This window comes from Microcaecilia unicolor, chromosome 3 (assembly GCF_901765095.1).
Source record: "Microcaecilia unicolor chromosome 3, aMicUni1.1, whole genome shotgun sequence".
NCBI lineage: Eukaryota > Metazoa > Chordata > Amphibia > Gymnophiona > Siphonopidae > Microcaecilia > Microcaecilia unicolor.
In genome coordinates this window covers 482,541,386-482,554,230 of record NC_044033.1, presented here as the reverse complement: position 1 = coordinate 482,554,230, position 12,845 = coordinate 482,541,386, and the positions used below count along the sequence as shown (strand labels likewise).

General features: G+C 42.7%; 1 protein-coding gene across 3 annotated transcripts in view; it reads left to right on the top strand.

Annotated features, from left to right (window-relative positions):
* Positions 1–12,845, top strand: part of FILIP1 (filamin A interacting protein 1) — a 240,896-nt gene that overhangs the window by 223,133 nt on the left and 4,918 nt on the right. For 2 of the 3 annotated variants that reach the window (XM_030199051.1, XM_030199053.1), the window contains one exon: positions 822–1,045. In XM_030199051.1, coding sequence (XP_030054911.1) covers positions 822–1,028 — 207 coding nt within the window. In that variant the 3' untranslated portion in view covers positions 1,029–1,045. The remainder of the gene's footprint in view (positions 1–821; positions 1,046–12,845) is intronic. The other variant, XM_030199052.1, reaches the window with a different exon arrangement.

Genomic DNA, 12,845 nt, shown 5'->3' with positions numbered 1-12,845 from the left:
CTCCCACGAACAAATGCCTTGCATTTATTCGTTTTTGAGCTGGGCGCTTTCATTTTCCATTATCGCTGAAAAGCAAAAATGCCCAGCTCACAAATTGTCGAATAAAACATGGACGTCTATTTTTTTCGAAAATACGGTTCGGTCCGCCCCTTCACGGACCCGTTCTCGGAGATAAACGCCCATGGAGATAGACGTTTTCGTTCAATTATGCCCCTCCACGCCATAATTTGTATTGTTATGTGAATATTTTTACTGCTGTAATTGTCTATTGCTTATGTTTGATTTATTCTTGCTGTATTCTTTCAAAAAGGTGGTAAATAAATCCAAATAAATAAATGAATAAGCAAGCAGGGCCCTAAATGTATGTGCATAGTTCCATATGCAGTTTCCTCAATTTCCCCTCAAATGCCCCCTGAATCTCCTCTTTTTAATTCAGCTAAACATATGTACCCTCTTACATGACAGAAAATTCACTAATGTGGATTTTATGAATCTGTCCACATTATTCCTTAGATCCTAACTAAGCTTTTGAAAAATTGACCACAATGTGTTTCTAGGAACAGAGGGCATTTTGTTGCTTTCATGTTTTGTGGTGTTTTTCTCCTTAAGTGTTGACAGAATTTGGTTGTATCATGGCTACACTTAGAATTCTAAATTTTTGACATCAAGGTGTGTGAGTTCTGGGTAACATTATTCTTCTGAATGACTCTCTAGCCCAAATACATCACTTCAGTGTGTGTTTTATGTTTCATGCATTACTTGGTATTGAAAAGGGAATCTCAGAGCTCTTGTCTAATGGATGCTTTCTTTTCCCTTTCTAGACCACACAGGATGGGTCTTCGCAGCGTCCAACACCTACTCGCATTCCTGTGTCAAAAGGTATGAAAGCAGGAAAGCCAGTAGTGACAGGCCTGGGAACAGGAAATCTGACAAAGTTTGAGCCTCGTGCCGAAAGTCAGTCTATGAAAATAGAACTGAAGAAATCTTCAGCCAGCAACTCTGTTTCTCTTGGAGGGGGCAAGGGCTAAGGCCATGGGCCAAGGGGGTATGTGCAGCTACCTTGAAAACCAACCCCCTGTCTGTTACTGGGTGATATATATACTAATTCATGGTCCAGTTTCTCATTCATGGAATAACCAACTAATATTCATCTGTCTTGGCCATTAATCATTTTAAATCTTTTAATACTGGGGAATGGAAGGGGGTACATGTCCAATAGAGATTTAACCTGATAGTGATGTTGGTTCTGCAATATAAATGAAATGAATGATTCAAACGTGGGTTGTGGTCTGCATCAAAGTAGATTGGGGTCTGGTGGTGAGGGGGTGGAAAGCTAGCATTCCATGAAGAAGCAGGAAGAACTGCATCACCTCAGTCAATGCATGTTTTCTTTCTAGAATGAAAATCTATGGGCCTGATATTCTGTTGCGGCAGCAGACATGTGAATCTAACTGCCGGCACTGACAATTAAACACTGCTACACACCGTCACCTGCATTGAATAAACGTGCGACATACTGCCACAGCCACTGTCTATTTAATCTGGGCCTATTATTTTGCAGGCCTAAACTAAACATATACACCCCAAAATTCTGCCCACAGCAGTCAGCAGCGTTAAAAACCACTGACTGTCATAAGCTGAATATAACCCTGATATTCAATGTCAGGGTCATGTTTGGGCTCCTTTTACTAAACTGTGGTAAGCATTAGCGTATGATTACCGCAGCTTAAGAAAGTTTACCGTGGGATATGCTGAGGCATCCCAAAGTAATTTTGCAATGTACATGCACATGTGTAAAAACACACAATTGGATATCATACTTATAAGTATTACATTTTAAATACAATAAAATCTCACAATAATGCATCACGCAATTTCGATATAACACGATCCTGCCATGGCTCCCTTTTCTGTGACCTACCCCCACCCACCAGTATTTTGGGGCCAAAAGCATGGCTGCCATTTCTGTTGCATTAGCATTTATGTACCCTCCATATTTAGAACATCTTCAGTAGAAAGAAAAAGTATTTGCATGCTACAAAATAATTTTTATTTTTCTGCGGAGGGAGCATGTCTGGGAACAGAGAGTGGGCATATCTGCGCTAATCAGTGCAGCTACATTACTGCACACTAACTGGTTAGCACAGGATTAGCGCATGAGTCCTTACCACATACAAAATAGGTGTTGGTAAGTGTTCACGCACTCATTTTTATTAATGGCTGTGTGCTATGGGGCTGGATGGGATACATCCCAGGATACTGAGGGAGCTCTGAGAAGTCCTGACGAGTCCTATTAAGGATTTATTTAATAGATCTTTTGAGACAGGAGAAGTTCCTCAGGACTGGAGACAAGCTGATGTGTTCCCTCTTCACAAAAGCGGGGACAGGGAAGAAGTGGGAAACTACAGGCCGGTAAGCCTCACGTCGATGATATGAAAAATAATGGAGTCGCTGCTGAAGGAAATGATAGTTAATTTTCTAGAAGCCAATGGGTTACAGGATCCAAGGCAACATGACTTTACCAAAGGAAAATCCTGCCAAACGAATCTGATTGATCTCTTTGACTGGGTGACCAAAGAACTGGATGAAGGACATGCGCTAGATGTAATCTAGTTAAATTTCAGCAAAGCCTTTGATACGGTCCCTCACGGAAGACTCGTGAATAAGCTGAGAGGGTTGAACTTAGGAACCAAAGTTGTAAAATGGATTGGAAACTGGTTGACCGACAGGCAACAGAGGGTGGTAGCAGTGGCGTCGCGAGGGCAGCTGACACCCGGGGCGGGTCGCCGCTGCGCACCCCCCCCCCTGGGTGCAGCGCAATGCACCCTCCCCCCCTCCGTAGCGCAACACCCCCCGCCCGCCCGCGAGAACATACCTGGAAGGCGGTAGAGGGGCGGGTAGGAGGGCCAATCCGCCGAGAGCACGCCGCTGGGGGGTGTCGGCGCCTCGCTGGTTCCTTGCTCTCTCTGCCCCAGAACAGGAAGTAACCTGTTCTGGGGCAGAGAGAGCAAGGAACCAGTGAGGCGCCGACACCCCCCAGCGGCATGCACCCGGGGCGGACCGCCCCACCGCCCCCCCCCTTCCTACGCCACTGGGTGGTAGTAAATGGAACCTGCTCAGAGGAAAGTAAAGTGATCACTGGAGTGCCCCAGGGGTCGGTGCTGGGGCTGATTCTGTTTAATATATTTGTGAGAGACATTGCTGGAGGGTTGGAAGGAAAGGTTTAGTACTCTCACTAATTTATTATTAATATTATAGTAGTGCTTAGATAAATGCATCATACCATACATGGTTCAGGATCCATCTCCTCCATAAAGCATTCCTTCACCATCATCACACTAAGCCCGTCCTCCCTGCCTAAAATCATTAGTTCTTTAAAAATGACAGTCATACAAATGTATCTGCAGAGATACCACTTCTCAGATGGAGTATCCTCTTAAACAGTGCTGATGTAGAGAAGGATCCCGCTGTCATGTGTGTCCATTGTGTCAATAAACCCAAAATAAACTGTGAACGCTCCAAATTTAACTTCACCACACTGTTGGTAATCTTAGTCTAGTACTCTGCTGTCACGCCGTTCTCATGTTCTGTTTTCTGTTCTCTCTCATTCCATTTTCACTCTACACAATTGAACCTGTGAAAAATTGCAAGAAGAACTTAGGAAATTGGAAGACTGAAAATGCTGTGATGCCTCTGTATTTCTCCATGGTGCGTCCTCACCTTGAATACTGCATTCAGTTCTGGTCACCATATCTCAGAAAAGATATAGTGGAATTAGAAAAGGTTCAAATAAGAGCGACCAAAATGATAAAGGGGATGGAACTCCTCTTATATGAGGAAAGGATAAAGAAGTTAGGGCTCTTCAGCTTGGAAAAGAGATGGCTGAGGGGAGATATGATTGAGGTCTACAAAATCCTGAGTGGTGTAGAATGAGTAGAAGTGAATTGTTGTTTTACTCTATCAAAAAGTACAAGACTAGGGTACACTCAATTAAGTTACATGGAAATACTTTTAAAACAAGGCCAATGCTGGGTAGGCTTGTACGGTCAGGGTCCCATATATGGCAATCTGGTTTAGCATAGGCTAGAGAGGACTTTGACAAACTCCAGGAGTTTGGAACGCGAAGACAGTGCCGGGCAGACCTGTAAAGTCCGTGTCCCGCAGTTGGCAAGACGGATTTGGATAGGCTGGAGTAGACTTCAATGGCAACTTCAGTAATTGGAAACTAAGGACAAGGCCAAGCGAACTTCAATGGTCTCTGTCCCAGAAATGCCAAAGAGTGACAATGATCAAGTATTTTATATCACATTTATTGTTGTTTTAACCATGACTTGATAATGAGTGTGACTGTTGGGCAGGTTGGATGGACCATTGAGGTCTTTATCTGCCATCATTTACTATGTTACTATTATCATTAGAAATCAAACAAAATAAAACATGGAAAAGAAAATAAGATGATACCTTTTTTATTGGACATAACTTAATACATTTCTTGATTAGCTTTCGAAGGTTGCCTTTCTTCGTCAGATCGGAAATAAGCAAATGTGCTAGCTGACAGTGTATATAAGTGAAAACATTCAAGCATTACTATGACAGTCTGACAGGGTGGGAGGATGGGGGTGGGTAGGAGGTATGCATGGGGACATCAAAGCATATCATTGATATTCTAACAGGATAGGTGTGGATAGGTGAGGGGAGGGTGAGCAACAGAGAAATACAGCTTTATGGTTTATAATGGGCTAGGAACCCCAGATCCTTGTTAAGTCCTTTCCGTTGGGTGTTAAAATATTCAATCATTCTGACTTCAAAGGTCTTACGTTCTTGTATGGTTTTAAAGTTACCTTTCAGGATTCTCACTGTGAAATCACTGGTACAGTGTCCTGGTCTTGTAAAATGCTGACCAACAGGGGTGGGAGCCCTACTGGCACCAGTAGTGTTCATGTGATGTCTATGTAAATTGAATCTTGTCTTAAGCATCTGGCCTGTTTCTCCAATATAGCATCCTTCGTTACATTTTTTACACTGAATGATATATACCACATTGGAAGATGAGCAAGTGAAAGATTCCTTTATGTTGAATATCTTTCCTTTGTGGATGACTGTGGGGTCCTGTGAAATGTTTTGGCATAGTTTGCAACTGGATACATTACAGGGAAGTGTGCCCTTCTGTTCCTTTTCAGTCTGTGATGGAAGTTTACTTCTGTTTAGCTTGTGTTTTAAGTTGGGTGGCTGTCGGAAGGCCAGTACTGGTGGGGATGGGAATATCTCTTTCAGTAATTCATCCTCCTGGAGTATAGGTTGTAGATCTCTTATGATTTTCCTCAGTTTTTCCAGCTCTGGATTGTATGTCACTACAAGGGGGATTCTGCCTGTGGCTTTTTTCTCCTTGTACTGTAGCAGATTCTCCCTGGGTGTTTTGAGGGAGGAGGCAATATTCTTGGAGATTATTTTGGGGTTGTAGCCTTTCTGTTTGAAGGATGCAGTCAGGCTTTTAAGGTGTCTGTCTCTGTCCCCTGGGTCAGAGCAGATACGGTGGTATCTTGTGGCTTGGCCTGACGAAGAAGGGCAACCTTCGAAAGCTAATCAAGAAATGTATTAAGTTATGTCCAATAAAAAAGGTATCATCTTATTTTCTTTTCCATGTTTTATTTTGTTTGATTTCTATTGATAACCTTAAGAGTGGACTAACACGGCTACCACACTCCTCTACTATGTTACTATGAAATTCTTCTGGAGAAAACTATTCTTTATAGGTTGCAATCCAGATTTCTGTGTGCTATGTAATAGTGTTCTTGAACTTCTTAGACATGCCTGAAGAAAGGGAACTTCATGTTAATTTGAAAACTCATATACAACATTATGTTCATTCAAAAACAGGGTGTCACAGCTTGCAAATGTGGCATTAGGTAATGAAAGTACTGCCATCTAGTGGCAAGGTGTAGTCATGCATTATAAATGTTCTAGTTTATTAAGAATTATTGACAGGAGTTGAATTAATACAAGTTGGAAACCTGTGATCAATTGGGCCAATAAGCAAGGCTTCAGTTGTAGGTACTGTTCATTTACACATATTGCATAAACATTCATATGACTTTAAAAACTACAAAAATGAAAAAAATCTCAACTTTGCTGAGAGAGGGATGGGTGAACTGGGTTTGTCTTCTGACATACTCTGTTGTGAAATTCAAATATCCATGGGTAATGGAAACACATTAAAACAGAAAGAATATTGCTGGGAAGCTGACAAGGAATTAAGCTAAAATCAGAAAAATATAAGAAGAATAACACATTAACCCTATTCTCACTTTCATCCTATACAGAATTTAACTTTTTTAAATTAGGTAGGTCTCCAGTGCCCAGGAAACAGCACTTCTAGGAGTGCCCTTGATAACGTTTGGGTTCCAAGGACCTTATAGAGAACTGTGGGACACTTCATCTTCGCAGTGGATCGTCTAGAGCTTCTAGAAGCCAGTTGAAGTGTTCTTCTCCAACTTCCAGCCTCTGTTCATATCTAGTCTCAGCTCACTCCAGCTTCATTTCATCTCCAGTTCCAGTCTCTGTTTCCAGTCCCAGCTTACTCCAGCTTCAGTTCATTTCCAGGTCCATCCTTCTCCAGCTTCTAGCCTTGGTATGTCTCCAGTTCCAGCTCACTTCTGCTTCCAGTCTCCTTGTGTGTTCTTCTCCTACTCTTTTCAGCTGCGGAGTCCCAGCACATCTTCCTTTTCCCAGTTCTGGTCCATCCTAGGTGGAACAAGACTCACCCACTGCCAGTTGGGGCCTGTCTGACCTCCAGGTCAAGTAGGTGGCACAAACCCGGCTGTGACCCAAGATCTCATCCATCCCAAAGCGTGACAGATTGCGAATGCAATAAGCTCGAACAATAAATACTTCAGTCTCCTCTGCAATCCATCTGGCACCCCCTCCTAGATACAACAGCAAACCCAAGATTTGCAGAGGGTTCATCAACCAATGCTTAATAATTTTTGAACTTTGAGCCAGAGACTTTCCATCTGATCAAGGCCGAGTGGCCTACATAATCTTCTTACTGACAGGCCAAGCATTTGCGTGGGCTTCACCACTCTGGGAACAGAGCATCCCAGTGCTCAACTGCCTTAATGCCTTCCTGAAACAATTTTGAAAGGTCTTTGAAGAACCAGGGAAGGTCTCTTCCATAGCATCTGAGCTTCTATGACTGAGCCAGGGGCCGAAAACATTGGAGACTTACGTCATATGATTTCATACTTTGGCCTTAGAATTGAATTGAAAGTCTGGTGGAAGTTTTCTGACAAGGGTTATCACTACATATTAAAGATGATCTGACAGGTCGGGATCTCAATCCCTCATTGGATGGTCTTATTTGCCTCTGTAATTGGGTGGATATCCAGTTCCAGGAGTGAGCCTGGGAAAGACAATCCTCCCCCCCCCCCCCCCCAGGTGGTTCAGCTGGCGCCCCAGTTTTAGCATCCTATTCAACCCTCCAGTAAGGAAACCATACCTTCGGATTCAGGGAGCCTATGCAGTTGGGTCGCTTTTCTATTTCCGAACAAGAGAAGCAAAGACACATGTCCTTGAATTTATGTTTCTACTGTGGAGAGGCAGGACATTATGCCCTGAAATGTTCAAGGAAGTCAGGAAACTCTCAAGCCTAGTTCTGGCAGGAGAAACAACACTAGGTTCATTGGCCTGGACTCCCCGCACCCAGTTCCTGGTTCCGGCACTGCTTGGCCTTAACCAAGACCACTGAGGCCTTCATTGACTCTAGAGCAAGAGGAAATTTCATTTTGCGCGTTACTTTGGGTGTGTGTTGGATCAAGTGAATATTGTAAAATGGCTTTGTAGTTTATTGATTTGTTCTTTGTTATTGGGCCCTCAAACTGTGTCTTTAGAAGCTCATTAAAGTATCCCAGTCCTGACCTCTCGTCGAGTCAGAGCTAACCAGAATAGTCATAGATTCTACTGTCAGGCTAGAGCTGCAGAAACAATTAAACACTCTGTATCCGAACTGCACCACTCTCAAGCTAAGGCGAGACTTAAAACTACTTCCCCCTCAGCGTCACTTAGTTAATGTGTAGGTCAATAATATTTCCTCCAATTCATTTCTTCCAATTCCTATTGAGTACATAAATGCCAGATCTGTAGTGAACAAACTGATATAATCAAAAATTGGTTAGAAAACGAGTAACCTGGTTTATTCCTAATCACTGGTTACACTCTGGGGATGAGCTTTGTCCTCCAGGATATAAAGTCCTCCATCAAGCCAGAATGAAGAAGAGAGGTAGTGATATTGCCATCATATATAAATTCATTCTTAAAGTTGATCTGATGTCCCATCTGAATTTCTGTAACCTCAAATATTTTGCTTGCAAAATTAGTGAAACAATGCTATCTGAGCCCATTTGTATTACTCTCTTTTACCATCCCCTGGGAAGCTGGTTAGCCTCTGTAAGTGCTTTCACTGAGTTTATCTTCACTATATGCATCAAGTTCAATAATGTACCACTAGTGGGGGACATTTAACCTGCATCTCAATGATTTTAGAGACTCTAACACTAAAAGCTTACTAGAGTTTTTCATCTCATGGCAATTTAATCAAACTTTCACTCCTTATTCTCACAACAGAGGTCACCTGCTAGATCTGGTAACTCATAGATCTACTCAAACTGATATTTCACTTAGGCTCTCCTTCCTTGTCCTCTGTTCCTTGGTCAGACTGTATGAAATTTGAATTTACTCTTTACTGGAAAGAACATACAAAATCAGTCAAAGCTAATGTAGCCTCTTTCCCCCTTAGATCTAGGGGTAGAATTGATGTTGCAAAGTTCTGGTCCTCAGTTTATAATGCACAACAGCATCCTCAAGCAAATTTGGAGGGCTTTTTGAATAAGTGGGATGAGATTTGCAGTCATACCTAAGACGTTATTGCCCCTCTCAAAACTAAGACTGTACTTCTTCAGAAAATCTCTCCCTGGTTCAATCATGCTACTTTACTTTTGAAGAAAAACTGTAGAAAGCTTGAGAGGATATGGTCAAAAAAACAAACCAACAGAAAAAAATTGAAGTGGAAAATTGCTATCAGAGCGTGCAAGAAAAAGATCAGACAGGCCAAGCTTCAATATTTTAAAGATCAAATCGGTGGTATTACTTTAAACACATATAAGCTATATAAACTGATAAGTAAACTTATATTGACAAAAGAATAAACAGTCACTGAGGTCACTCCTTCTGTGCTCCAACTTTCCACTTATTATGACTAGAAAATTGTCAGAATCAGGGAAGCGATACTTCATCTTAAAGATCATGGTGCAGTATATTTAATAAGCAAACCAAAACTAGCTTCTGTGTAGCTGCAGACAGAGTTTGGTCCTCCTTTTCATTGCCGTCCCATGAAACAGTAAACCATTTTCTTTCAAAATATTCTACCTCTCAACGGCCCTCTTTTACAAAGCTGTGCTAGTGGCTGCCGCACATTAATGCTGCCACAGCCCATTCAAAGTGGACTGTGTCGATATTACCACACCGACAGCCATTAGCATGGTTTTGTAAAAGGGGGCCAATGTATCTTAGACCGTTGCCCTAGCTACCTACTACTACTACTACTATTTAGCATTTCTATAGCGCTACAAGGCGTACGCAGAGCTGCACAAACATAGAAGAAAGACAGTCCCTGCTCAAAGAGCTTACAATCTAATAGACAAAAAAATAAATAAATAAAGTAAGCAAATCAAATCAATTAATGTGAACGGGAAGGAAGAGAGGAGGGTAGGTGGAGGTGAGTGGTTACAAGTGGTTACGAGTCAAAAGCAATGTTAAAGAGGTGGGCTTTCAGTCTAGATTTAAAGGTGGCCAAGGATGGGGCAAGACGTAGGGGCTCAGGAAGTTTATTCCAGGCGTAGGGTGCAGCGAGACAGAAGGCGCGAAGTCTGGAGTTGGCAGTAGTGCAGAAGGGAACAGATAAGAAGGATTTATCCATGGAGCGGAGTGCAAGGGAAGGGGTGTAGGGAAGGACGAGTGTGCAGAGATACTGGGGAGCAGCAGAGTGAGTACATTTATAGGTTAGTAGAAGAAGTTTGAACAGGATGCGAAAACGGATAGGGAGCCAGTGAAGGGTCTTGAGGAGAGGGGTAGTATGAGTAAAGCGACCCTGGCGGAAGATGAGACGGGCAGCAGAGTTTTGAACCGACTGGAGAGGGGAGAGGTGACTAAGTGGGAGGCCAGCAAGAAGCAGATTGCAGTAGTCTAAACGAGAGGTGACAAGGGTGTGGAGGTGACAAGGGTGAGGACTGAAGTCTGCTCCTAAAACATTTATAGATTTGCTCCAGACTCATGTTTCTTTTATGCTAACTCTTGGTCTCTTCCCCAAGCAGAAGGGTTCTATAATACTAACACCCATTCCAAAAAATGCTTCAGCTCCTGCATGTGACATTACTAATTATAGATCAATTGCTTCTAGTCCTTTACTGACTAAAGCTATGGAAGGCGTAGTAGCTACACAATTTATGGATCACTTTTTCTGCACAAATCACAATCTGGCTTTAAGCCCTGCTACAGCAACAAAATGGTCCTGACCACCTTAGTATTAGATTTTAGGAAAAACATTAGTCTAGGCAACAAGATTTTAGACATGCAGTTTGACATGTCTAGTGCCTTCGATACTGTAGATCATGAGCTCTTACTAAACATTTTGGAACATTTTGTGTTATGTGGGTTGATCTTGCAGTGGTTCCAGGGCTTCCTTAAATCTAGATCTTAGCAGGTGAAAATGGTGGGCATCCTCTCTCCTCCTTGGTCATCTGCAGGTGGCTGAATTTTATCAAGTTTTATTTAATGCAGTGATGGCACCCTTAGGAGGTAGATTAGAATCTATGGAATTTCAAACTTCCATCTATGCAGATGGTTTCACACTCTTTATCCCTTTTAAACATGACCATCTTGACATTATTCACAGGATCATGCAGTTTTAACTTGATGGAATCATGGACCTCGGAATTTAAATTAAAGCTAAACGAAGATAAAACTAATTTCCTCATGTTTTACCAATCCTTTGACCAGAACCTACTCACTAGTTTCACCATAGATATACAGTGGTGGAAATAAGTATTTGATCCCTTGCTGATTTTGTAAGTTTGCCCACTGACAAAGACATGAGCAGCCCATAATTGAAGGGTAGGTTATTGGTAACAGTGAGAGATAGCACATCACAAATTAAATCCGGAAAATCACATTGTGGAAAGTATATGAATTTATTTGCATTCTGCAGAGGGAAATAAGTATTTGATCCCCCACCAACCAGTAAGAGATCTGGCCCCTACAGACCAGGTAGATGCTCTAAATCAACTCGTTACCTGCATGACAGACAGCTGTCGGCAATGGTCACCTGTATGAAAGACACCTGTCCACAGACTCAGTGAATCAGTCAGACTCTAACCTCTACAAAATGGCCAAGAGCAAGGAGCTGTCTAAGGATGTCAGGGACAAGATCATACACCTGCACAAGGCTGGAATGGGCTACAAAACCATCAGTAAGACGCTGGGCGAGAAGGAGACAACTGTTGGTGCCATAGTAAGAAAATGGAAGAAGTACAAAATGACTGTCAATCGACAAAGATCTGGGGCTCCACGCAAAATCTCAGCTCGTGGGGTATCCTTGATCATGAGGAAGGTTAGAAATCAGCCTACAACTACAAGGGGGGAACTTGTCAATGATCTCAAGGCAGCTGGGACCACTGTCACCACGAAAACCATTGGTAACACATTACGACATAACGGATTGCAATCCTGCAGTGCCCGCAAGGTCCCCCTGCTCCGGAAGGCACATGTGACGGCCCGTCTGAAGTTTGCCAGTGAACACCTGGATGATGCCGAGAGTGATTGGGAGAAGGTGCTGTGGTCAGATGAGACAAAAATTGAGCTCTTTGGCATGAACTCAACTCGCCGTGTTTGGAGGAAGAGAAATGCTGCCTATGACCCAAAGAACACCGTCCCCACTGTCAAGCATGGAGGTGGAAATGTTATGTTTTGGGTGTGTTTCTCTGCTAAGGGCACAGGACTACTTCACCGCATCAATGGGAGAATGGATGGGGCCATGTACCGTACAATTCTGAGTGACAACCTCCTTCCCTCCGCCAGGGTCTTAAAAATGGGTCGTGGCTGGGTCTTCCAGCACGACAATGACCCAAAACATACAGCCAAGGCAACAAAGGAGTGGCTCAGGAAGAAGCACATTAGGGTCATGGAGTGGCCTAGCCAGTCACCAGACCTTAATCCCATTGAAAACTTATGGAGGGAGCTGAAGCTGCGAGTTGCCAAGCGACAGCCCAGAACTCTTAATGATTTAGAGATGATCTGCAAAGAGGAGTGGACCAAAATTCCTCCTGACATGTGTGCAAACCTCATCATCAACTACAGAAGACGTCTGACCGCTGTGCTTGCCAACAAGGGTTTTGCCACCAAGTATTAGGTCTTGTTTGCCAGAGGGATTAAATACTTATTTCCCTCTGCAGAATGCAAATAAATTCATATACTTTCCACAATGTGATTTTCCGGATTTAATTTGTGATGTGCTATCTCTCACTGTTACCAATAACCTACCCTTCAATTATGGGCTGCTCATGTCTTTGTCAGTGGGCAAACTTACAAAATCAGCAAGGGATCAAATACTTATTTCCACCACTGTATTTTCTACCCCCTGGAGCACTCTCTGGGAATACTAGGTGTCATTATTGATAGGTATCTCATGTTTGAACCTCAGGTTTCCTCTGTGGTTAGCAAATCCTTTAAATTCCTTTGGAAATTGAAGCATATTAGACCCATTTTTCCTTCTGACATCTTCGGGTTACTAGTACAAT